At 43.3% G+C, this 27,269-nt stretch overlaps 1 protein-coding gene and 2 long non-coding RNA genes across 6 annotated transcripts in view; 1 reads left to right on the top strand and 2 right to left on the bottom strand.

Moving 5' to 3' along the window:
• The window catches only part of RHOT1 (ras homolog family member T1), a 53,754-nt gene extending 39,606 nt beyond the window's left edge, over positions 1–14,148 (top strand). For 2 of the 4 annotated variants that reach the window (XM_083598712.1, XM_083598714.1), the window contains one exon: positions 12,932–14,148. In XM_083598712.1, the coding sequence (XP_083454838.1) occupies positions 12,932–13,049 (118 nt within the window). In that variant the 3' untranslated portion in view covers positions 13,050–14,148. Of the gene's footprint in view, positions 1–3,364; positions 3,759–9,392; positions 9,537–12,931 lie in introns of those variants that run through there. The other 2 variants (XM_083598711.1, XM_083598713.1) reach the window with 2 other exon arrangements.
• Positions 1–27,269, bottom strand: part of LOC310755762 — a 1,619,227-nt gene that overhangs the window by 924,476 nt on the left and 667,482 nt on the right. The gene's annotated exons all lie outside the window — the stretch shown is intronic.
• Positions 25,915–27,269, bottom strand: part of LOC310755775 — a 332,521-nt gene continuing 331,166 nt past the window's right edge. The window contains exon 3 of the long non-coding RNA XR_014544534.1: positions 25,915–26,826. This is a non-coding gene — a long non-coding RNA (uncharacterized lncRNA). The remainder of the gene's footprint in view (positions 26,827–27,269) is intronic.

The following is a 27,269-nucleotide window of genomic DNA, read 5'->3' as shown; positions in this document are numbered from 1 at the left end:
GATAATTATAATTCTTATATGCACTGGGAAACACCCCCCCCCCCCAAAAAAAATCGTGAATTGCTTTACTGTGACATTCGCTCTATTGTGGTGGTCTGGAACAGAACTCGCAACATCTCCGAGGTATACCAGTGTACTCCCTTAGCTGGTAGCCTTGTTTTAGTTGCCTGTGGTTGGAAAGCAAAGTTTAAAATGCATTATGTAGCTTGATTTGTAGAACATCGGCTAGCAACACACACAGGGTGCATGAAGGCAGTTCTGTTTTCCAACGAACATTTCACCACAGCTTTTCATTAACTGTCTATTAGGAAGATCTGTAAGGAACATGAAAGTATTCGTGCGGGGGGGGCGGGGTCTTCCATAGTCTGAACCCCTCACCCCATACCTATGCCGCTTGTTCCTTCCAGCTGCAGAGCTAGCTATTAACTGCAGCTGGAAAACTTAAATAGGAAGCCAGTCTCTCAGTTGTTTTTCAGAAGACTCCTGGATAGCTTAAGTGCTCATACCCAGTCTCCCTGCAGCCCAGCCAGGAAGAAGGAGGTCATTACCCTGACCTCTGTTTAGATTAGAGCATGGCACTGTGCCAGCAACAGGTCTCAAATCTTACAGTTCTCCTCATTCATCAGGATGGGCGCTCAAAAGAAAATACAATCTCCTCTTGAGGGCAAGAGGGGACAGCAAGGTTGGGGGGCAGAGCTAGGTAGGCAGAATCTGAACTTGGAGCAAGAGGATAAGGATCTTTCCCCTCAATCCCCAGATAACTTTCTGTCTTCATTGTTTGAGACCTGGGCCTGTCGGGCTCCTTTTTTTGTACCCACGGCTCTTCCACAAAATAAGCATTGCTACACATAGACATTAGCAAGTCAGGGAGAAGGCTTGGCTAGATGATTTCATTCTGAACCTAATCTTTCAGATGTTTTGGGTGTGGGTGTGTTTGCATGGAACAGCATTCAGTCATGTGAGCTCCCACTCATAGAACTACGAGAAACTTAGATACTTTGGCTGAGAGAGACCTACACCTGAAATTTAGGAAGGCTACAGGCAATGTCATCTAACTTTGTTAAAATCCGGTTCAGAATAAGAACAGAGTACAGTCATACCTTGGTTGTCGAACGCCCTGGAACTCGGACATTTTGGCTCCCAAAAGCCACAAACCCGGAAGAGATTGTTTCGGTTTGCGAATGTTCTTTTGGAACCCGAATGTCCAATGGGGTTTCCGTGGCTCTAATTGGCTGCAGGAGCTTCCTGCAGCCAATCAGAAGCCGTGATTTGGTTTTTGAACGTTTTAGAAGTCGAACGGACTTCCAAAATGGATTCCGTTTGACTTCCAAGGTACGCCTGTATTCTAAACCTCCACTTCTTTGGCTCCTTCTTATTTGTGTGCTTTGCATATATGCACTCAAAACAAAAAAAAGGGGGGATCTGTCACCTCTTGAGTGCATATGCAAAACTGCCTGCAGGTTTTCAGGATGTGAGCATAGCCTATCTGGGTTTTGCTATTTCCCCCACTGCCCCCTAGGTGGCACACCTGTGGGAGGTTTATGTGTGAGTCCCATAGAAAGAACAGTGTGATATGTGGTTCTGCAGTTTCAGAGAACAGCAATAGTTCTCTTCTCAGAGTATTCGTGCCTCTCCTCTGTACATCTCACTGATCTCTGTGGGACTCTTCGAGGTAAAGGAGGAGAGCATTGCAGCCTTGAATTAGAGCTGACACACTTTTAGACACACATTAGGCACACTTTTAATCTTTGTGATGGAACTGTTCCCAAAAAGAAAGTGCATTCCGTTAATTGAGGTCTTGAGAAAATGAATTTCTGGACCATAAGCCTGGAAGTTTAATGATACTTTATTCTAGCTGGTAAGCAGGGATCTGCGAGACTGAAGTTGTAAGCCTCATGTCACCCTTGGGGGTGGAGTGGGCAGCTGTGGGGGGGCAGAGGCAAAAAGCCTACAATATGCTTCACAGGAACTTTTAACAAGTGCTCTGGATCCACAGACCTTTTAGAAAGAAATTATAAAGATGGAAAATCACTGCAATGCTGAAGTTACAGATAGGTAGCCGTGTTGGTCTGCCATAGTCAAAACAAAAAAAATTTTTTTCTTCCAGTAGCACCTTAAAGACCAACTAAGTTAGTTCTTGGTATGAGCTTTCGTGTGCATGCACACTTCTTCAGATACACTGAAACAGAAGTTGCCAGATCCTTCTATATAGTGAGAAGGTGGGGAGGGGTATTACTCAGAAGGGTGGTGGGAATGGGTGATTGGCAGATAGCTGTGATGAGCCTGTTGACGACTCTTAACGACTGCAATAGGTCTTACAGGAAAAAGCAAGGGGTGAGAAGGTGAAAAATGGCTTTGTCATGTATAATGAGATAAGAATAAACTGACATAAATCGGACATCAAGAATCACAAGACAGAGAAACCAGTAGGAGAACACTTCAATCTCCCAGGACATTCTATACAAGATCTCAAAGTAGCTGTATTACTACAAAGGAATTTCAGAAATAGACTGGAAAGAGAAGCTGCTGAATTGCAACTCATTACCAAACTTAAAACCATGGAGAGACCTGGTCTGAACAAAGACATTGGATTCTTATCTCATTATACATGACAAAGCCATTTTTCACCTTCTCACCCCTTGCTTTTTCCTGTAAGACCTATTGCAGTCGTTAAGAGTCGTCAACAGGCTCATCACAGCTATCTGCCAATCACCCATTCCCACCACCCTTCTGAGTAATACCCCTCCCCACCTTCTCACTATATAGAAGGATCTGGCAACTTCTGTTTCAGTGTATCTGAAGAAGTGTGCATGCACACGAAAGCTCATACCAAGAACTAACTTAGTTGGTCTTTAAGGTGCTATTGGAAGGAAAAAAAATTTTTTGTTTTGCAATGCTGAAGTATATCCTGTAGTGCAGGGGTGTGGAGTCTTTATCAGCCGAAACGCTGCACTCTTTTCTGGGGCCCCTTTTGAAGACTGTTGCCATTGGTGGGTGGGGCCAGTGGCAAAAGTGGGAGGAGCAGCAAATTATTACCTTTATATAGTCGGCAATTCTTTATTGTTTCTTCTGAACAAGCAAGAAACATCAACATATTCAAGGACAGATTCCAGGAAGGCAAAAAGGCCCAAGGTATAAAGCAGACTGTGGCCTGGGGAAAGTTATTGGGGCAAAATAAAGGGTCTGTTATTTGGCTGTAGGTTCACCACCCCTGGCACAGTTGAATGCTGTAGTCTTGGTTTGAGCTTTCCAGGAATTCTGACTTTATAGAGTTGATTAGGAACAAATACTGTACACCACATGCCTTCGATAAAACAGTTGAGCCATGCTGGATTACTTTTGTTTCATTCGTTTTCTCCTTTAGGTGTTCATTTTCATTTGTCTGGCTGGCATTTACTCTTCTCTTGCTGCATTCTTGTGCCTCTCTTTGAAAATGACGTTTCTGAGTGTCCCTTCTAATTCCGTGTGTGTGTGTTTCTAATCCATCAGCTTGGCAGTTTCCATTTGGTTGTCTGCATGTCTTGTGTATATTGGAGGCTGATGTTCTGTGTCTGCCTTGTTGCCTTGTTCCTCTGGTATGATTAGTGTTTTACTCTGGCCTGAATCCCTTCATGGGTAAAGTTGAAGCTCAATATGATGGTGGGAATTTCCATCTGAGAGGTCACCCCCCCCCCCGCATCTTGATTCTTTGAAGCTGAAAGCCTATTGGAAAGGCTTTTTCTTAAAATAAATATAGATTGGCCGTTGTGTTAAAAAAAGAAGAGGCAAAAACCCAAGTGTTTTCATTTTTGTGAGTTTCAGAAATGGAAAAGAGGTACGCATCTCCAGTTACATGGAATCAAGATCTTGGCATGTTGCGTTGATTATGTGCTGAGCCAAGAATGATTCCAAGTACTGTTGGAGAGCCATCTTTATCTCTCACTTTAAATTACCATATTTTTCCGTGTATAAGACTTAGGTGTTTTTTACCCCAATAAAGAGGTTTGAAATTGGGGCTCGCCTTATACACGGGTAGTGCTGAGGGGTGTTTTCTTAATTTGGAGCCCCCAAAAATTGGAGACGTCTTATACATGGAAAAATACGGCATATCCTCACTTTATAGTCTCTACCACCCTGAAGATTTTTTAAAAGGCCACAATTCTTTGGCTTGTTTCCCTTCTGATGCTGTGGGAAATGATTGTGCTTCCCAGTTTCTTTGCCCCCTTCCAAAGGTCTGGCATTGGGAAGACAAAGATCAGGGAAAAACCCAACATGGTGCCCTTCGCATATTGTCAGACTCCAACTCCCAACTGGTCTGGGATCATAGGAATTGTAGTCCAGGAGCCATAGTGACTAGCCCTGCCACACATGGCGTCTTAATTTACAACTGCCTGTCATTGTGGTGTGTGGCAGGGCTCTCATTTCTTCTCTCCAAACTCCTATACCTCTCCACCCACAACGTTGCCTTCATTTGAGGGTTGTCTTTGATGTGCTTGATTCATCCTCCCTCCATCTTCATGAATGGCCAATTGGTAATTGCAAGTGTGACGCTTGGTTGGACAAGAGGTTGGATGATCAATTCAACACTCAGTATTGATGGCAAGATGAGCTGTATCCTTCTTTGTATGAAGTAATGTGTAACTGGGGGCTTATGAAGCCTCCCCACATTTTATAAGCCTTACAGTATGTCCTCTTGAGTTCTTAAGAGTAGATTTGAGTCTGTGCAATCCTGATCCTGATTATTGATTTGGTTTGTCAATATTGTGCCTACTCTTTACCCAGGCAGGCCCATTGCAACTCAGTAGTAGACATATAACTGTAGGCAGATAAAATAAATAATCATCCAAATCAAATACTTGCCACCTATTTTCTTTTCCCTTTTTTCAGGAAGATCTCCCCCATCTTGTCGCCAAAAAGCTCCCAAATTTCTTTTTAAACTCTCTTGAATCCAGATAATTATGGGAAAGTGTGGCTGAGGAGAATAAAAGATCCAGTTTCCCCTCTGCTTGACAGAGTTTCAAAAGTGCAACAGGTTAGGGTAGGCTTTTGAAAAGGAATCTAGGAAGAAAAAATAGTGGATGTGTATCTCTGCATTAGGGATGTGGGTGGCGCTGTGGGTTAAACCACAGAGCCTAGGACTTGCTGATCAGAAGGTCGGTGGTTCAAATCCCTGTTATGGGATGAGCTCCCATTGCTCGGTCCCTGCTCCTGCCCACCTAGCAGTTCAAAAGCACGTCAAAGTGCAAGTAGATAAATAGGTACCGCTCCTGCGGGAAGGTAAATGGTGTTTCTGTGTGCTGCTCTGGTTCACCAGAAGCGGCTTAGTCATGCTGGCCACATGACCCGGAAGCTGTACGCTGGCTCCCTTGGCCAATAAAGCGAGATGAGCACCGCAACCCCAGAGTCGGTCACGATTGGACCTAATGGTCAGGGGTCCCTTTACCTTTACCTCTGCATTGTGACATGATTGTGTGGCAAAATCCGTCAGATAACTTAGCTGTGTGCAGTCACAATCAAGGAAAGAAATGGTTGTAGAATTCTGCCTAGTGTGAACTGCTGCTTAATTTACTGTTATGTGTATGACTTATCTGGGCGTTTAAAGGCAGGTTAGTGATGTGATAAAGCTTTCCTCATATTTAGCGTGCAGGAAGTCCCGAGTTTTGTTATAACTCTTCCCAGTTTTCTAGTAAGGGCTACTAAAACTTTGAGGGAACGAGGATTGAACAATGCGTTAGACCAGGGGTCAGCAAACTTTTTCAGCAGGGGGCCAGTCCACTGTCCCTCAGACCTTGTGAGGGGCCGGACTATATCTTGAAAAAAAATATGAACGAATTCCTATGCCCCACAAATAACCCAGAGATGCATTTTAAATAAAAGGACACACTCTACTCATGTAAAAGCATGCTGATTCCTGGAACTTCCGCGGGTAGGATTTAGATGGCGATTGGGCCAGATCCAGTCCCCGGGCCTTAGTTTGCTTACTCATGTGTTAGACAGTCATCTTGGCTTCTGCATGTTCCTGGCTTGTTGAGTAGCATCACATTCCCAGGCAAAACTAATGGTTCTGCTCAGTTAATGCTGCTGGTGTGTTAACTTGTCTTATGACTGCTGGTTAGCCCAGTTACTGTGTTGAAATTGACAGTGTACACTCTGCTTACAAAATAGAATATCTGTTGCTTTTGTTTGGAAAGCACAGGCTGCATTTATTAACATAAAATGCTTGTTTTGTTGATTAAATAAAAATGGTCTTTCTGAAACATTGGTAAACCCTTGTGCATGTGCTCTTTAAAAAGGAACGTAAAGGCTTAATGCACTGCTAATACTGTACCTGTATGATCTAAAGAGATTTTATAGGGTATTAAAGTTGCACTATAAATGGCTTTGTAAAACTTTCCTGCTTAGCCTAAACAAATTGAAGCCACTGTTCCATAATCACATAGGGTACTAATACATAATCCAGCTATTGCTTTACATCCCCCCCCCCTTGAAATCTTTAGAAATGAAGGAAAATAATCTGTGCTTTAATCCTGGAGGCACTGTGTGCGAGTGACTCCCATGTTTTGAGAAATTGTTTGATTACCTGCCCTGGATGGGGCTGCACTTCCTTTGTAGGAGCAGGTACGCAGCCTTGGGGGGCTTCTGGACCCTGTTTTGTCACTGGAGGCCCAGGGAGACTCAGTAGCTAGAAACACCTTTTACCAGGTGTGCCTGGTACAACACATACAATCGTACCTTGGATCCCGAACACCCTGGAACTTGAACGTTTTGGCTCCTGAATGCCGCAAACCCGGAAGTGATTGTTCCGGTTTGCAAACGTTCTTTTGGAACCCAAACGTCTGATGGGGCTTCCGTGGCTTCCAATTGGCTGCAGGAGCTTCAGCCAATCAGAAGCCGCAGTTTGGTTTGTGAATGTTTTGGAAGTCGAACGGACTTCCGGAATGGATTCCCTTTGACTTCCAAGGTACAACTGGACCAAGAGAGCCTGATCACAGCAGTTTGGGCACCAGTGACTTAAAAACTGGATTACTGCAATGCACTCTATGTGGGACTTCCCTTGTGCTTGATCCAGAAACCGCAGTTAGTACAGCAGCTGATAGGAGTGAGACCCTGTCAGCAGATAACACCTATGCTTAGAGATCTGCAGTGGTTGCCGATTTGTTACAAGGCCAAGTTACGATGGGTATATAAAGCCCTTGACACCTTATGTACTTGCAGGATTGCCTTCCTCGACCGCTTTGATACGTTTTCAATTACTTGTTCTTTAACTCTTATTGATCATTTTAATATGGTTACTATCAAGCAGTATATAAATTTTGCGAAATAAATAAGATAAATGGAATATATCTGCTTGTGCTGGCACATGCTGTGTGCTTGTTCTCGGAGCGTCTCTGCTGGCACGGGAATTTTTTGGATGAAATTGTTAGAGTTCAGTTCTTAGAGGCTAAAACTAAACTTGAGGCTGGCTATTCCAACAGTTAAGTAGTGCAGAAGTGCACTAAGCACCCATCAAAGTCAGCACAGATATATTCTGGTCATAGGAAAATATGTTTGAAGTGGCCCAAACTTAAGTTTTTAGAAAATGCATATGGATGAAACATATATCTTTGGGTAAACAGATGCTTTCTTGGCTGTTTTCCTACATCACCATCCCCAGTTCTCAAATACGTTTCAAAATAAAGAGCTTTGCTTATGGATGGCATTTAGCTGGCTGGGAGTGGCTATTCTTCCCTTCTTTCATTTTGTACTTTGAGGGCACGAATACCTGAATACAGATATTATACACATGAACTGCACAGCAATGTGTAGAATCAGATTAACACCTTTTTTAAAACGGGAGGAAATCCTTTGCCAGCTGCTGCTTCTGAGGTGTTTTAGACGCACCTTAATTCTGTATGTAACTTTATGGGGCATGCTTCTGAATCTGAGAAGTAAACAGTGAGAATCTGCTCCCAACACTCTGTAAGGAAGCTATTTGCTTTCTTTCTTTTTCTTTATGAATATTTCGTATGAACAGAGTATGTTTGCCTTGCCTAGTGAATGGGGATCTTAAGGTAGCTTCCTGTATATTTAAACCACAGTAGAATAGACAGTAGGGATGCTGGTGGCGCTGTGGGTTAAACCACAGAGCCTAGGACTTGCCGATCAGAAGGTCGGCGGTTCGAATCCCCGTGACGGGGTGAGCTCCCATTGCTCGGTCCCTGCTCCTGCCAACTTAGCAGTTCGAAAGCACCTCAAAGTGCAAGTAGATAAACAGGTACCGCTCCGGCGGGAAGGTAAACGGCGTTTCCATGCACTGCTCTGGTTCGCCAGAAGCGGCATAGTCATGCTGGCCACATGACCCAGAAGCTGTACGCTGGCTCCCTCGGCCAATAAAGCGAGATGAGCACCTCAACCATAGAGTCGGTCATGACTGGACCTAATGGTCAGGGGTCCCTTTACTTTTACCTTAGAATAGACAGTGGCACACTCACACAATAGACAGTGATACACTTAGAATGACACCAGGTTTTGTGAGGAAAACAGGCAGTTCCCAGGCTCATGTACCCCTCTTAATGCTAATGAGGGACCAAGGGGACATTTGGTTAACAGCTGATTCTCCTCTGTGCATGCCCCAATTGCTATTTTTGCTTTGTCGCTCCAGCTAGGCTAGAAGACCCTAGGAGCATTTGTAGGGGGAGAATTAGTTGGCAGAAGAAACACCAAGCACCTCGATCCACATGCCCTCTCCTCATTTTCATTTAGTGGCAGGCACATTTCAGAAACCTGTTTTGTGGCGTAACGTTCTGCCCTTAAGATGGCACCACTTGACCTTGCACAGTAATTCTATGCTTTATTCAAAAAAGCAGTGTTTCCATGCATACTGTAAAACTAAACAAAGCAAGCATACAGAAGCACAACACAAATTCAGGAATAATGATTGAGTGTGGATCCTTTTAATACTGGATCATGCATTTGAAAAACTTAAATCTCTACACAAGCGGAAGGAAAACAAATTAAATACGGAACATTCAAGTTTGGAAGCAAAAAACAATTAATGTGATCTAACTTCAAATTTTCCCAACAGCCCTTCTGTAAAATTAAGGCACATTTCAGAGATAACAAACAAAAAGTTTTTCGTGAGTTAAATCTCTCTGAGGAATATCACCTGTTCTTCGGCAAGAATGCAGGATGAATTTCCGTGTCGCCTGGCAATTCTTTTGCTTGAGATGGCTGTAAAAAAAGTAAAAATACCTTCCTTTCCTTCTGCTTCGATAATTAATTTTTACGTGCCACTTTAATAACCTGCACACAAAGCAAAGGCTCTCCTTATTAAAAAACAGACTGATAGCTGACTTGTAAGCTGTGTTGGTGCGTAACTTGACTGTTTCTCGCCATGCTATGAACTGCCCACTGTGTGCATGTGTGTAAAAAAGGTTAAGAGCCGCTGTAGCTGAATTGGGTGCCACGCTGTTGTCAGACGAGGAGAGCAGTATTGTTCACCAGGTGCACGCCGTCCGCTCTGTAGAGGATTCCATCTTCATGGAGTCATCCCTTGATCCTCAGTTACTTGAAGACAGGTAACACAATCTAAACTTAATCTCTCCCTAGAGGAGAAACTCAGACAATGCTTTGCTCTAAAATACTTAGAACTAACCCCATGCTAGAAACAATTCCCATTAATCCGTTTGAAGTTCACCCCCCCCCCAAAAAAAAAAGATTTGGAGTTTGTCTGTAGGTGGTTTTGTACCTGGCTTCACTGATCGCCCACAATAAATAGTCAAAGCACTTAATTTGCATGGGATTTGAAGATGTGCTTGAAGTGCTGCCTAGATCCCTGGAGAATCTGGTTTGGCCTCCTTGTGTAACAGTGTGTAGCAGTTGTATAATCCCTGCTTTTATTGAAGGAGCCCTGGTCATTTTTGAATTTGCACTCCGAAACCTGCTCTGTCTGTTAGGGTGTACGTGCACTTAGATGTCTGCCTCATGTACTTTAGAAGTTTCCCCATTATTTCTAATTTTGATTTTAAAACGCCTAGGCCAGAAAATTCTTTCTAGCCTTTTGTTCTATAGGGCAGTCCTAAATCAGTTCCGTAACACTCAATTTGAGAATCGCTGTGCCTTGAACTAAGGTCGCTGCAGTGACCTTTTTGCTTGAGACCGTGTCTGTCGCATTGTGGTAAGCTACCTTATTTTAGCCAGGCTAGCTGAGCATGCTCACAAAATGGTGCGTGTTGGGAGCTTCCAGGTCACTGGTTGTGTGTTTTCCTTTCGTCTTGTCAAGCTCATCGTGGCTTCCTTTCATCTACCACACCCATGCTCTTCTGTTGCATTTTGTTTTCCTCGTTTGATATCAAGGCCTGGCTCACTAACCTCTTAGCTCACATTACCATTTTTACAGCATTATGAGTCCTCCAGTTGTGCCATTACTACACATGGGCCAAAAATGAAGAGGAGGAGGGAGGGCGATAATTTTGTAGTTGTCTACTGTACTAAGAAAATGCTGTTAACAATTTTTTTTGAAAGACGACTTTGATTGAAGTTTTAAGGAAACATGCAAGAGCATAAAAATATAATGCAGTCCCAGCAAACCAGGAAGCAAATGGGAGTATTGCAGTTATAAAATAGGAAAATAAAATAAAAAAAACTGCTCTTACCAACAACCACATGAAAGCCACCCAAGAGCACTTTTCCAGCACCCCTCTCTAGGTGTTTTGCGAAGCTGATGATTACTGTAGCCTGGGAATCACCAGCGTGGGTTTGTGCTTATGTTATCTAAACCAGTCCTTGGTATCCGTAGAGACAGCTCCAAAGGGGAAGGGGTGGGCGCTAGGGAGAAGAGGGTAGACCTAGGAGGTTAAAATACCTATAGCCGGCCCTGATTGTGTGTTGTTTTGTTATGATAAATACATTTATAGGCATTTTGCTGCTCTAGCTTTTGGAAAGTATTACACTTGTCAGTTCAAAACGGCCCATTTCATTGCATGAGAAAATAACAGGTGAAATTGTCAAAAGTCCCCCCAAAATGGGAGTTCAAGCATTTGAAATGATAGCAAGACACATTGACTGCAACTCTGATCCTCTTGAGCCCAGTGCACCAGGAGATAATTATTGGTTATATCTTAGTGTGTAATTCTGCATCAACTTTCTATAGCCAAAGTATTTCCGCGAGTCTGGTTTTCCCAGACTTCATCCCGTTTTGAGAATTTTCTTGTAGCCCCAATCAGTGGAGGCTTTCGCCAGTGGTGGAGGGGCAAGCAGCCACTGCCAGTTCCCCTCTTGAAGCCGCCAGCCACTTGCACTGTTCCAGAGGGTCTCTCGACCCCGTGGAACAGATTTCTAAGGCTTAATGGGGGCAGTCTGCAAAAATACTTCCAGCTCCACCCCTTTAAGCCAGCAATAGCTTCTGCTGGATTAGAGTCTGTGCCATATATTAGCCTCTCAAATGAATGCATGAATCATACTATCTTACGTTTGATTATCACTTCTTTCTAGACTGCTTTGGGATCTCAGGGCTGTTCACATTAACAGAACAGCAAACAGTACAAGAAAATCACTGAAACCAACATATGCATTGAAACCCAGAAGTTCAAACACACATTGAAAGTGTCCATCAGCAGATCTGTATTAATGATCCAGCACAAAACATCGAACCTGGATACATGAAATATATCTAAAGTTTTATGTGAAAACTCAGCAGTGAGGGTGACTGGCACTCCTCCAAGGGAAGGGAGTTCCACAGATGGAGCACCACCACAGACAAGACCCTATCCCATGTCACGGTGCAACAAGCAATACTCATTGGCAGGACTGCAAAAACAGCCTCCCCTGTAGATCTTAAGGCCTGGGCCAACAGATACAGGGGCAGGTCCTTCCTGTATTTGGGCACTAAGTTGTTCAGGGCTTTATAAGTTGATATCAACACACTGAATTGAGCCTAATATGAGAATAGGTGTAATACGATTCCACCTAGAACTCTAGCTGAAGCTTCTGGACCATTTTCAATGGAAGTCCTACACACATCTAGGCATGAGGCTACCAAAGCGTGGGTCACTGTGGCAAGACGGTTCTGCTCCTGGAATATCTGGATGCGGGTGGCGCTGTGGTCTAAACCACTGAGCCTCTTGGGCTTGCCAGTCAGAAAGTCGGCGGTTCGAATCCCCGCGACAGGGTGAGCTCCCGTTGCTCTGTCCCAGCTCCTGCCAACCTAGCAGTTCGAAAGCATACCAGTGCAAGTAGATAAATAGGTACCTCTGCAACGGGAAGGTAAACGGTGTTTCCATGTGCTCTGGCTTCCGTCACTGTGTTCTGTTGCACCAGAAGCGGTTTAGTCATTCTGGCCGCATGACCCGGAAAGTTGTCTGTGGACAAGCGCTAGCTCCCTCGGCCTGAAAGCAAGAAGAGCACCGCAACCCCATAGTCCCCTTTGAGTGGACTTAACCGTCCACGGGTCCTTTACTTTTACCTTTACCTGTTCCTGGAATAGCTGGAGCAGGAAATAGCCACTTATTGCCACTGAGGCCAGCTGATCTTCCAGTGACACTATTGGATCCACAAGTACCTCCAAGCTACATACCTGCTCCTTGAGAGGGATCATGATTTTGTCCAGGCAGTTCATCTCCACATTTCCTGGACGCAGGAACTACTCATAATTTCTTCTGCCTTATCAGTATTCAGTCTCCGTTTACTCACCCTCGTTGAGCCCTTTACTGTGTCCACGCAATAAGTTTGATTCATCAAACAATAATTTCAATTATATCAAATTGGGTTTTCCTGTAGCTGAGCAGTGCTTTGAAAAGTTGGAACAAAAGCATCGACTCCTAAGATTTTACAAGAAATAATTGAGTTTGTGTAACTGGATCGAAACTGACTTGTGTAATAGATTTCCAAAAGCAGGCTTATCTGTGTGTCCTCTTTCTGGTGTTGCCACTGCAAAATCAGTTACATTATTTTTTTTGTGCTCTTCGTATTGCAGGCATGTGACGCAAGCAGACCTCAAGAGCTCCACCTTTTGGCTTCGAGCAAGTTTTGGTGCTACAGTCTTTGCCGTTTTGGGCTTTGCCATGTACAGAGCACTACTAAAGCAGCGATGATCTGGAAGAAGAGCACGTTTCTCGCAGGGGAGGGGCCTACCAAAAGGGAAAGAAAAAGAAACTTTTATGTACATTCTAAATCCGCTAGAAATATTTATATATGCGAGTTACTTTATTACTTGTAATTCATGGATAAGATTATTTTAAATGATAGCTCTAAACTTGCAGTATTGCGATGGTTGTGGAAGATGTTTTTGCATTACAGTGGCTAACTGAAAACGGCTACATTTGTTAAGGCCCAAAGGGAATTATTGTAAATATAACTTGTATATATTAAGGCGGCGAGCCGTAATGTCCCCCAAAGTTATTATAATTGGCATTAATAGATGTTTCAAATGGAGTGAGCGAGAGTGTAATTAGAATTTGTTTTAAGCAATGTAGGTTCAAGTCCAGGATCACCATTCATTTATTTATTTCACAGGTGTATGACGTTCTCTCTTTGGGCTCACAGTGCTTGGGGGAGGGCTGAGTTCCCTCCTCTTTCAGTAACTGAACTTTACCCCACAGATCTTCTTTCACAAGTGTTTCATTCCCACTGCAGCTTTTATTGGACTTGGATTGATTATTTTCACATCCTAGGTTAAGCAGCAAAATGTGCCGCAGGTCAAGGATTGGGGGGGAGAGGGGAGAGAAGGAGAGCTGTGCATTCCCTCCAATAGAAGAGCAGCAAGCAGCATCCGTGTGTTTGCCAGAATCTTGACTCTTGTGTGCCATTCCGCAACTCTCTCGTTTCCCATTCTGTTGTGTTTTGCAGACTTTTCAAAGGGGGGGGGAGGGCGGCAATCTATTTGTATATTACAACTGTTTATAATTCCAAAGTGTTTTGTTTCATCCTCACTTCCGCAAGCCATTCTCCCAAAAGCTGGGCGTATGGGGTAGAGCCGAAATATTACACAGTGCTTTACTCTCTACTTGGTAGATTAGTTGCATGGTTTGCACTGCGTCCTATACTTCGCTGGAATTACCTGTAGGTGGCATTTTTGAACAAAAAAGAAGGTCAGGAAACCTCATAAGCGGAAATTCCTCACTGTCGAACTTATTTCCTCCCCCCATCACTGGCCTTTTCAAGTATTTCAATAAATAACTCTACTGTGCTGTGTTTTGAACGCTCATTCTTGTACTTTTCTAAGCGGTATTGATTCAGTGTGCACAGCAATGATCACGGTTCCCCGGCACTACAGCACAATCCAAAGGCTTAAAAGTAATGTTTAAACCTGTCTAAGAAATGCTGTTGCCTTTGTCCATGGAGTTTTTTTGGCAGGGATACTGGAGTGGCTTGCCGGTTCCTGCTCCAGGTGGATCACGTTTGGTCAAAACTCTCCACTATGACCTGTCCATCTTGGGTGGCCCTGCATGGCATAGCTCATAGCTTCTCTGAGTTATTCAAGCCCCTTCGCCACGGCAAGGACAGATTGTGAAGCTGAGGCTCCAATACTTTGGCCACCTCATGAGAAGAGAAGACTCCCTGGAAAAGACCCTGATGTTAGGAAAGATTGAGGGCACAAGGAGAAGGGGACAACAGAGGACGAGATGGTTGGACAGTGTTCTCGAAACTATAAACATGAGTCTGACCAAACTGCGGGAGGCAGTGAAAGACAGGAGTGTCTAGCGTGCTCTGGTCCATGGGGTCACGAAGAGTCGGACACGACTAAACGACTAAACAACAGCAACAAGAAATGCTGAACTCTCGCTTAGTTCAAATCTCTGCTCAGTCACGACTCTCGCTGGGTGATGTTGGGTAATCACCACCTAGGGCTGTTAACATAAAAATGGGGGAAATTCAAGAGGGCCCAGGAAGAAGAGCAGAACTGCTTGTAGGCCTAGAACAGTTACCGGCAGTAGAGCTCAGTGGGTAGATATCAGTCCCTGGCATCGCCAGGTAGGGCTCCACCTGGAAAGCTACTGCCAGACGGTACTGAGCTAGGCAGACCAATGATCTGACTCTGTAAAAGGCAACTTTATGTGTTTCTGTTCATGCATTACACAGTTTCCACTGGGAAACTCCCCATGAACAATAGAGGAGTTTTGGCCATACTGTGTGAACTGAGAACATAGTTCTAGCAGCGCAGTGACTGGCCTGGGCTTTCAGAAGAAGAAGAAGAAGAGTTTGGATTTGATACCCCGCCTTTCACTCCCTTTAAGGAGTCTCAAAGCGGCTAACATTCTCCTTTCCCTTCCTCCCTCACAACAAACACTCTGTGAGGTGAGTGGGGCTGAGAGACTTCAAAGAAGTGTGACTGGCCCAAGGTCACCCAGCAGCTGCATGTGGAGGAGCGGAGACGTGAACCCAGTTCCCCAGATTACGAGACTACCGCTTTTAACCACTACACACCACACTGGCTCTCACTGGCATTTGAAACCCCCAAAATGCTTGCTAGGCATACACGAGACCTCGAAGAGCCTTGTGAAGAACTCTCAGCCTTTTATCTGCCCCCCTCCCCCCAAAAATCACGTAGTTCTAGTTTCATTTCAAAAGATGGACAACCTGCAGCTAATGTTTCAGGCAGCTGACTCCTTGAAAAGGTGGGCACCACTGCCATTACCTTAGTTCAGAGTGTTGGAAAAGGTGGCTTTGGGGACTCCTTTTAGCTTCCATTTTGTTCACAGTGAACAGCATGGTTTCAGAAAGCCAATTAAGCACTACTTTGCTCCTATAGCTTACGTTGGATTGTGTCTTCCCACATATCAGCTGTTAGGAATGCCATGAGATTTTGAGGTTGATACTCAGAAAACATCGTTTAAGACTTAGCTCGGATTTCTAAACCATTACCATAATTACCAGTTAGTTGCTGGAGAACTTGGTTTTGTAAAACGTGGGAGTTCCCCTTCATGTCTTTTCATTATGGGTACAAATGGATCGGTAGGATTTCCACAGAATTGTTGAAGCTGGCTTATAGGAGGAATGTTTGGTTGCCAGGAAGGAAGAAAAAGCACTAGACATTAGCAATGAGGATTCTAGCTGTACATCCTAATTGCAGATTGCTTGGCATTGGACAACTTGAACATGGGAGGGATATATATATCCCCTACTGTAATACTGTGCTTGTACGACTAGTGGCTGCTATCATGGGGATGGAATCATTCTTGTGCATAAAAGACTGGGAAGCAGCTGAGTTCTGCATATATGCAAATGCTTTTGCAAGGAGCCACGTGAATTCTGCTTGTGGAAGGCAGAATGATAAGTAGGTTCATGCCATGAGGTGTGGGGAACATGGAACAAGAGGAATTAATACGATTCTGTTCCCACAGTGAGACACACAAATGTCCTTTGCAGCGAGTACCTTATACTGGTTCCAACCCAAGCATGGTCTGCCCTGAAAAGTAGAGGTCCTTCCTAGGCCTACTTCAGGTGCTGGGAAATTAATTTAAAATAGGGTTTCAGTGTTAATAGAATCATCAGCTGGAAATCTCAGACTCTGTTAAGATCTGGGGCCTAGCTGGGCCTTGCCTCCATGTCGATTCCCATGCCAAACCTGTTACATTTATCTTGTGGGGAACTCGCTAATCTTGTACTCGCTAATCTTGTTGCTGTGTTATAAAATAATTTCCCATGCAGTTTCAAGTACCATGAGAATAGTTACATTTGATTATGGGGTGGGGGGAGTAACACCCAGTAGGATATCTATGATACAGTCATACCTTGGAAGTTGAACGGAATCTGTTCTGGAAGTCTGTTCGACTTCCAAAATGTTCGAAAACAAAAGCACAGCTTCTGATTGGCTGCAGAAAGCTCCCCAAAAAAGTTCAAAAACCAGAACGCTCACTTCCAGGTTTTGATTGTTCGGGAGCCAAAACGTTCGAGAACTAGGCTGTTCAGCTTCCAAGGTACGACTGTATAAATAAGTGCAAAAGTACAAGCTGAATGTGAGTGGCCTTGCTACATCTGTTTTTAGTCAACATGGGAAAATGCCATGTACCCATCTGGATAGATGTGTTTCCCCATCAGGTTTTCTACTTTTTCCATTAAAAAAACCCCACCAACCGTTTTTCTTGCTTCTCTGCTTAAAACATTTGCTGCGATTTTGTACGCTTGCTGCCGGCTGGCTTTGCTTTCAACAAGAATCGAGATAGGATGCAGATTGCCATGGCAATGTGTGAAAATAGCTTTTCACATCACCCAGTTGCTATATCTGGTTTTTGGCAGATGGGAATGCAGTAGCTGATTGGTGCTTGAGAAAGACGGTGTGAAGGAGCCAGCCGAAAGACAGTACGTAGCAAGCAGAACATGCAGGTCTACCCGTTAGGTGGAACAAACTTCCAAATATAGGTTCATGTTGCTTCTGGAGCTCTGTAAACATTTCCCCTAATTGGTATCGTATTTGGGCTTTAAGGACAATGCCACAGCATGTTAGAGTAGTATAGATTACTTGCAATTAAACAAGAATACGAATAGAACTGGCTCTTAGGGATGTAAGTTACTGTAGTGTGAAACCTGGCTTTTTGGACCATTTCCGTTTCACACTGGCAATGCAACCTCCTTCCATCTTGCACTTTCTCTCCCCTCTCCACCTTATACCAGCTACCTAGATAAAGCTGGCAGGGTGTCATGTGCTGTGCCCCCCCCCCCCCTGCTGATCTGGCATGACAAGTTTCTCAGAAAGAGACAGGGATGCAATGACAGCCAATCACCACAAGCCCACATGATGCTCTGACGTTTTGCCTTGAAACCACCTGCACTGTTTCTGCTTCAGGTGTTGAAATTGAGAATAAACATCCCTGTTGGACTTTCACCTAAGGAGAGAGGCCACTTAATGCTTTAGCGGTCCAGATTTAATGCCGGATATGGATAGGGTTTTGAAACTTGACAACAGGCTACTAGCCATGGCCCTCCATTGGGTGGTCCTTGATTATTTCAGCTGCTGCAGAACACCACGGCCTGCCTCTTCTGCTGCTTGCATTGGTTCCTTGCTTTCTACACACAACAATAGGTACCGTTTTTGACCTGCCTTGTTCTTGATGACTCGGCCCTTAATGGTCTTGGATAACAAGTCTTCTATCTTTTGTTGTATCATCGTGACCTTGACTCTCCGTTGAGACTTCTCTTCACCCATCAACTTCAGAATCAAAATGCGCTCTTGACAGACAGTTATCCCAAATCCCATGCTCTCAGAGGACCACCCAAATGGCCTTTTGTTGTTGTTGGTTTGGGTATTCCATAGCCAGGATTAATTAAGCAGCTTCTTGCAGTTTTCTGCATTGCTGCAGTCACAAACCTGGTCCAAGTTCTCCTACCACAGAATGCCTCTAATGCGGGGATAGCTCACACTGCTGCTCCCCAGATGTTAAAAGTACAGCTCCCATCTTCCCTTGCCATTGGGTGTGTTGATTGGGACTAGGGGGGGGGGTTCACTGACACTTGGAGGGCACCACCTTGCCTACCACTGCTCTTGGGTGTACTTTGTCTGCAGCTGCCAGGAGACAAGGTGAAAAGGTGTTTTTTTGTTCTGTCCTGTGACACGTGAGTAAGTCTCTCTTGGCAGGCAACAGGGTAGGGGGAGCCTATAAGTATATAGGCTTTTGGTCAAAACTTGAGAATTTTCCATCATTCAAGCCTGCTCAACCTCAATTACATGTAAGCAACTGATTTATTATCATCATCATCATTATTATTTGAATTGATATACTGCCCTATGCCCGGAGATCTACAAAATTTACAAAACGTGCAGTACGTATAAAGCTTGCGGTGGATTTTTAAAAAATTAGGTTATGTAGTGTTGCCTGGTTTCCACCTGGTGGCAGTGTGGCTTCAAAATGTCTGTATGCTTTTCAGCTTCTGCCTTGGTCCTATTGGTTTGTGTAAGAAACCTGGTTTAATTGCACATTCTTTTCTCCCTCTGATACCTTCTGCTAATTATGCATTTGCTTTAATTTTTAAAAACGTCCATAGCAAGTACAGTATTACGGCACAGGAAGGTGAACTTCGGTCATCATGGTTATTTATTTATTCGTTATTGCTTCGATAGCCAGAAATGGGACTCTTGACACACACAGAATGTCTCCAGCTACAGTGGAAAAACTCTTTTCCCCAGAACACAGTGGCATCAGATCTATTTTTAGCGTTTTTCCTGTGCTCTAAACCCCAAAGGTTTTCCCCCTTGGGGCAGAAGAGGCGCTGCAGAATTCCATCACAGAGTTAAAAATTACTTTTAAGATCACCCAAGACCATTCTTTCCTGCCACTTTGCTTTTGTTAGAATGGGGGTGGGAAACTTGAGGCCTCATCTGATGTCGGACTCCATTCAGCCCCAGCTAGAATGATCAAGGATGCCGGGAGCTGGTTAGAGCATGGTGCTGATAACACCAGACTTGCAGGTTTGACCCCTGTATGGGATAGCTGTGTATTCCTGCATTGCAGGGGGGCTGGACTACATGATCCTCAGGCTCCCGTACAACTCTACGATTCTGTGTTTCTGTGGAAATGAGTTGCACTTTTTCTTTGACAACGTATGGAGGGCTGTAGGTCCCTCTTCCTTGAATAAGGGACATCATCTAATCCACTTTATGGATCCAGGTGTGCTGCTGAAGGAGGGAAACACATTCTCAGAAGTGAGCCAAGCAGCCTGTGTTCAAATTCTGCCTTTGAAACCCAATATTGATTGTAGCAGGATCATGCCTCCTCTTTTGTATTATTAGATTTGGAATAGTAAAGGTAAAGGGACCCCTGACCAATAGGTCCAGTCATGACCGACTCTGGGGTTGCGGCGCTCATCTCGCTTTATTGGCCGAGGGAGCCGGCTTACAGCTTCCGGGTCATGTGGCCAGCATGACTAAGCCGCTTCTGGCGAACCAGAGCAGTGCACGGAAACGCCATTTACCTTCCCACCGGAGCGGTATCTATTTATCTACTTGCACTTTGACGTGCTTTCGAACTGCTAGGTTGGCAGGAGCAGGGACTGAGCAACGGGAGCTCACCCCGTCGTGGGGATTCGAACCGCCAACCTTCTGATTGGCAAGTCCTAAGCTCTGGTTTAACCCACAGCGCCACCTGTGTCCCTAGACACAGGTTTATTACTGGTTTATTACTGATGAAAAATTAGAAGCTCCCTTGAATCATTTTGGGAAAGATGAAGATATGATGTGTGGTAGTTTCTCTGCTAGCCGCTAATATGTGCTCTGATCTGCCTCCAGATTGAACCAGTATTTCTCTAAAAACCAACTTCCTCTTGATTCCTGGACCGACGTCCACTTTAACAAATGTTCTGTTCTCATGGAACAACTGTAAACTCAGCAACATCCATTGCGGTTTCCACTTCTTTCCTGATTTACAGCCCATTCTGTAATGTACATTGCTTAGGATGGTATGGGGAGTCTTTAGGAAAAAAGAAAGAAAGAAAAAAGCCTGCTTTATCAATCTTGTCTCTCTCACATGCTCATGCAAATTCCACCAACCAATAAGATGGAGCTATATTAAAGCAATGTCACACTGCATTGGATTATTATTTTTTAAAGTGCTCTGCCGCATCAGTTTTGTTCCAGTTTTCTGCAGTTGCTATTTCAATTAATGAGGCTACTCCAAGGAAGGCGGGTGGGAAATTAATTTTGGAACTGAACTAAAGCCGAGGCTGGCGAAAGGAAGACGGTTCTCAATAACAAGTTGTCCTTAACCAAGGGGAAGAGGAGGCTGATATGCTCTGCAAAGGACTTGGTTTGCCCTCAGAGGAGCATGAGCTGTAAAAATAGTTACAGGTCTCACAAATCGTGCAGCAAGCTGTCTTAGTTCGTTGGGGGGGCGGATCCAAGCAGCGACAGCAGCGTATTACATTTGGGTGCTTCCAGACTCTTGTTAATTTCAAGTGGGATTCAATCACATGCTAGCAAATTCAGGTCTGTAGGAGATGGGTCATGTGCAACAAACTCCCTCCCTCCCAAAGACTGAATTTTGCCGTGAGGAAAGTGGTGCGAACATGGCGGTGGAAAGTTTTGGATAACGCTGCAAACCAATCGGGATGAATTCTCAATAAAAGGTCATCTGGGGAAATGCCCTTTATTAGGACCAAACAGGATACAGTGGTACCTCGGGTTACATATGCTTCAGGGTACATACGCTTCAGGTTACAGATTCCACTAACCCAGAAATATTACCTCGGGTTAAGAACTTTGCTTCAGGATGAGAACAGAAATCACGCAGAGGCAGCGGGAGTCCCCATTAGCTAAAGTGGTGCTTCAGGTTAAGAACGGAACTCCAGAATGAATTAAGTACTTAACCCGAGGTACCACTGTAGTCACAAAGTAGGGAGCAAGCTTTTTTGCAATCTCTGGATGTTGTCTTCAGCCTGGATGTTAAGGAACTTGAACAGCAAAAGGAAGGAAGAGCAAAATATCTTGCTTGGCCTCCCAAAATGTCCCAAGTCTTAAAGTGGAATGGAGGAGGAGGGATTTTGCAGATTTAGTGAGATTAGACCATTCCTGCTACAACAATCTCCAGTCCCAGCAAGGCATACTGGGGCAGAGGAACAATAGTGACTTCCCTTTCGAACCAGAATGTGGTGTATCTAACATTTATGGATGGTGCATTTTTTAAGTGCTTCAGAGACACTCGGTCATCAAGGGGTTGGGGCAGAATATCTCTGTTTACTAGGTAACACCACACTACTCACTTTTGGCTTCTACTGACTTTAAACGATGCAACATAACTTTTAACCCAGCTTAAATAAGTATTGAAACATCAAACCAACCCTTTTTTAAAAAAATCTCACCGTATTTTATTGATCTCAATTGCATCAGTTTATTGCTCAGTCATTAACTGACCACCACTATATGTTCAAACAGGCACCACATAATTAACTACCTTTCATAATTGTGCAACATGCTTAGAACTGCCTAATCGTATATATGTTATTTGTTGTTTGATTACATTCACCTTGTTTCTTTGCCCTCATTTAATGCTAACTGTTATCTATATGTCACTAGTAATTGTGAACGGACTCATTGCATCTTGCACACGCCATTTCTCAACAAATTTATTCTCCAGCTGCTTTCTTTCTTTGTTAACTTAATATATTTCCCAGATTCTTATTAACCAGGCTACTATTGTGGGAGCATCTAGCTTTTCTTCCATTTTTGGCAAATGGCCATTCAAGCATCTGTTAGCAGATTCATTGCCATTTCTAGGTCTTGGGATACCAGTCTTTTAAGATGTCCAAAACATGCAATTAAAGGACCTTTTGGTAGTTAACATCCAATGTTGCTGTTGTTGTTCTTGTATCCAATGATTTTATTATTATTATTTCTGTCAAGAGAAAAGCAATGGCAAACCAGCATCTTAAAAAGCAGAGACATCACCTTGCCAACAAAGGTCCGTATAGCTAAAGCTATGGTTTTCCCAGTAGTGATGTGTGGAAGTGAGAGCTGGACCATAAAGAAGGCTGATCGCCAAAGAATTGATGCTTTTGAATTATGGTGCTGGAGGAGACTCTTGAGAGTCCCATGGACTGCAAGAAGATCAAACCTATCCATTCTTAAGGAAATCAGCCCTGAGTGCTCACTGGAAGGACAGATCCTGAAGCTGAGGCTCCAATACTTTGGCCACCTCATGAGAAGAGAAGACTCCCTGGAAAAGACCCTGATGTTGGGAAAGATGGAGGGCACAAGGAGAAGGGGATGACAGAGGACGAGATGGTTGGATAGTGTTCTCGAAGCTACCAGCATAAGTTTGACCAAACTGTGGGAGGCAGTGGAAGACAGGAGTGCCTGGCATGCTCTGGTCCATGGGGTCACAAAGAGTCGGACAAGACTAAACGACTGTGGTATGACAAGGTTAAAGCGCATAAAAGTTTCAAAAATCATATTGTCAGAAAAGCACTATTAAATGTCTGGGTTAGATATAAGGACCTGCTGGAAAATAAGACTCCAAGATGGCTATCACCAATGGAAGCCAAGGCAGTCAAAAAGCTAAATATGGAGTCGAAATGGCCAAGATATTGGGAAATTTTGGAAAAAGAAGGGGACAAATTGAGATTGCAGAGTTTTGAAAAAATAAAAGGGAAGGTGAGAGACTGGTTACATTATCATCAAATAAATGAAGTGTTTAAATTAGACAGTAAAATAGGCTTCCAGGTGGAAAAATCAAAATTAGAGACTGAACTGTTAGAATCTAGTACTAAGAATTTGTCAAAAATGTATGACCTGCTGCTGAAATGGAATACACAAGATGAAACGGTAAAATCAAGTATGATTAAATGGGCTCAGGACATCGGTCATAACATTATGTTCGCTGATTGGGAAAAGTTGTGGACCACCGGGTTGAAGTTTACGGCGTGTAACGCCTTAAGAGAAAACATAATGAAAATGATTTATAGGTGGTACATAACCCCAGTCAAGCTTGCAAAGATCTACCATTTGCCTGATAATAAATGTTGGAAATGTAAAGAAAAGGAAGGTACATTCTTTCACCTCTGGTGGACGTGCCCGAAGATTAAGGCATTCTGGGAAATGATCTATAATGAACTTAAAAAGGTATTTAAATATACGTTCCCAAAGAAACCAGAGGCCTTTCTCTTGGGTATCGTCGGCCAGGGGGTGTTAAAGACGGATATAACTTTCTTTATGTATGCTACAACAGCAGCTAGAATACTTATTGCAAAGTACTGGAAGACACAGGATCTACCCACACTGGAAGAATGGCAGATGAAGGTGATGGACTACATGGGTTTGGCAGAAATGACGAGCAGAATCCGAGACCAGGGAAGAGAAGCGGCGGAAGAGGAGTGGAAGAAGTTTAAGGATTACTTAAAGAAATACTATAAAATTAATGACAGTTAGAATGATGTTGGGCTTAAAATAAATGGTTACTATTAGTAATGGTTAAGACAGAGAGAATAAGGACGATTAACATAAATCTATAATAAAATAAGGGAAGATTCGCTGAATAATTGTAAGAATTTGGAATACAGAAACGGGAAGCAAGAGGAAGTCGAGGAAGTAAGGTCTAAGAAATTAGGACATGAAATGGTACGTGTTTTTTGTTCTGTTAACGTGTGTGGTTTGTTTTTGTATGTTTTGTTTGTGTTAATATAAAAGCTGTTTAATAAAAAATATTACAAAAAAAAAAAAAAGACAAGACTAAACGACTAAACAACAACAATTTCTGTCAAGACTGCATCTCAGTATTCTACAATTTCTGGACCTATCTAAAGAATATGTAGTGCATTGATTGCCAATGTGCAATCTCTATGGCTTTCCCTGGTACCCACAGGGTTCCATCCATCCCCCTGCCCTTCTTCCATACTCTGAAAGAAGCCTTCTTCACCCAATAGAAGCCGTTCCCCCTCAAATTCTCACAAGAGTAAAGTGTAAAGAGACTGGTTATTTCTGCCCCTGCTGCGAACTCACAGCAACCAGTGTCCAGAGAAACCTGGAGTGAGCACACGGACATGAATTTTTTTGGTGCTGATTTGTGGAGAAAGATAAACAAGATACATTGTGAATCGAAGGACCACATTTTGATCTTCCACATCCCAAGACACAGCATTTAAAGATGGATGGTCTCTGCCCTGCCACTTGTTTCACCTTCCTTCTCACGCTGTCATCGTTCCTCCCAGAATCTGACTTGATTGATGTTGCTAAGAGAAAAGTGTTTCCTTCCTCTCTCTCTGACAAACGACAAACATGATGCACAATGCCACAGATCAAACACAGGGAACACTTAGGGTCTTCTTTGAAAGGAGAAAAACAATCGCAGGCCAAGTGCAGCCAATTTCTATAGCATTTGCCCCGCCTTGCACATAAACACACACCTCTCTCATCCAAAATGGTGGGCATTTGACTGGGGAAATCTTTTTTTTTTTTTTAAAGTAATTGTGAAATATTTTTAGTGTCTAGATCTTAGATTTGCAGGTGAGGAAAAAAATATATTGACCTTAAATTGCAGCAGGCATGGTCCACATCTTGCTAGTTTCCAACTCCTACTAATCCTACATTTCTCTAATGAAAATAGGGGTGTCCTATTCAATAATAATAATGATGATAATAGTATTATTTATACCCTGCCTATCTGAATGGATTGCCCCAGCCACTCTGGGCAGCTTCCAACATACATAAAAATATAATTAAAAAAATTATACATTAAAAAAATTTCCTTACATAGGGTTGCCTTCAGAAGTCTTCTAAAGGTTGTGTAATTACTTATCTCAGCTTGGGGGGGTCATATAACGCTATACCCTCCAACATTCCTCTGATGAAAACAGGGGAGGAATAATAATAATAATAATAATAATAATAATAATAATAATAATAATAAAAAATATTTGTATGCCTGCCATCTGACTGGGTTGCCACAGCCACTCTGGGCAACTCCCAACAGAATATTAAAAACACGATAAAACCTGAGGAAAAGTGGGACATTCCAGGATCAAATCAGAAACCGGGACGGCTTCTGTCAATCTGGGACTGTCCCTGGAAAATAGGGACACTTAGAAGGCCTGCTATCCCTCTCTTATGGGAACGACGGCCTTCATTGTGTGTAGTAATCTTCTCTTTAGATCTACCAAGAATGCTTTCTGGGTTCTTCCATTGGTGGGCAAAGGCAGACCTTTGTGTTTTACACCACTAAATAAAAGGGTGTTTTTGCAGGTGCTCTATGTCATATCACAGAGCTCCCTCCAGATGTCAAGGAAATAAACAACCATCTGACTTTTAGAAGACATCTGAAGGTAGTCATGTTTAGGGAAGTTTTTAATGTTTGATGTTTTATGATGTTTTTAATATTCTGTTGGGAGCTGCCCAGAGTGGCTGGGGAAACCCAGCCAGATGGGCGGGGTATTATTATTATTATTAATATTATTATTATTATTATTATTATTATTAAATAGAGGCTCTGTGCAGGCCATTGAGGGTTGGCTTTTTCCACATGCCTTGCCCCACCTTCTATCACTAGGAGCCTTCATGAGGGAGCTCCTGAGGGGGGATACTTTGACCTATCGGTAAGCTAGATTCTTACTTAAACCTTTGTGTATGATAAATTAGCTGTTCCATCTTTATTATTATGTTTCCGTGTTGTGTTGCAGCGATAGCCTATGTCTCATGTACTGTTTGGAGTTTTGTTTTTTGTGCATGAACCGCTTTTGAGGGCAGATGGACTCGTGGGAAAGGTGAGATATGAACAAACTGGCCATTAAAAAACAACAACCCCAAACCCAAAGGCAAAACCAAAACCAGTCTTCCTGCTGAAATACTCTTTCCTACACAAGTGTTGAAAGGCCGGCCAGACAGTCAGTGTTTATTACGGCAAACATCCTGCATATGTTGAAAGGCCTGGTTTATTTGACCGCCTCTTTGAGGCCCTTTGGGCTCTATATTGTGTTCAGGGCCCCCTCAGAGGGTCAGGGCAGGCTATGTTGCTTGGCCATGTGACAATCACACAAAACACACAAAAAGCTTTGTGTTCCCTCAGTACCTCAATCTCAGTTGTGGAATTCACTCCCCACAGAAATATGTCCTGCTTTTTCACTATACATCTCTCTCTCTCAAATGTTCCACATAAACATTGCCGGATTTATGTATATACCTAACAAGCTATAGCTTAGGACCCCACTCTCTTGGGGGCCCCAAAAAAAGTTTAAGGGAAAAAAACCTGGATGTACATTTCCAAAATATAAGATAAAAAACAAATAAAATAAAAATTCCATACAGCAAGTGTTTGGTGTTGTGTAGGCTCCTGAGATGTAAGTCATGGGCCCCGCCTGCTAGCCTGCTCCCTAAAATATCACTAGTTTGCTCATTTCTGTATCAATTACTTTGATAAAATACATATTTTGTTATGTGCAAAAGGCTTTAGATACCTTTTAGGTCCATAATATATTCAACACAAAAAAAAAACCAGCGACAATTTGTTGTTGACAAAGGACAGCTGGACATATAAAGGGCCCCATTACCTCAGTAGCTTAGGGCCTCATCAAACCTAAATCCGGCCCTGCACATAAATTCCATTTTTTAAAAAACAGAATCAACTTCCCATTCCATTTTCCGCAATGTTTTTCTTATCCCCTCCCCCTTTGCTGCACCCCCATCTTTCCTCTTTTAAAACGTAGTCATAACGCAATAATCTTTAATTGTTCTGTTGCTCATAGTTCGAAACCTGCATTCACCATACAGCTTTTGGCAAATACTGAAGACAAGCCTCTTTATTCCTCGCTTTTGGCACCTGAGTCGTGTGTCTTCAGGCCATGACTATAATCCGTTCTTGCGACTATAACCTGTTTTTTATTCTGAATTTTAAGTTGTT

The sequence above is a fragment of the Podarcis filfolensis genome (genome assembly GCF_964270895.1).
Source record: "Podarcis filfolensis genome assembly, chromosome: 2".
NCBI classification, from domain to species: domain Eukaryota; kingdom Metazoa; phylum Chordata; class Lepidosauria; order Squamata; family Lacertidae; genus Podarcis; species Podarcis filfolensis.
This window is presented reverse-complemented; position numbering and strand designations above follow the sequence as displayed.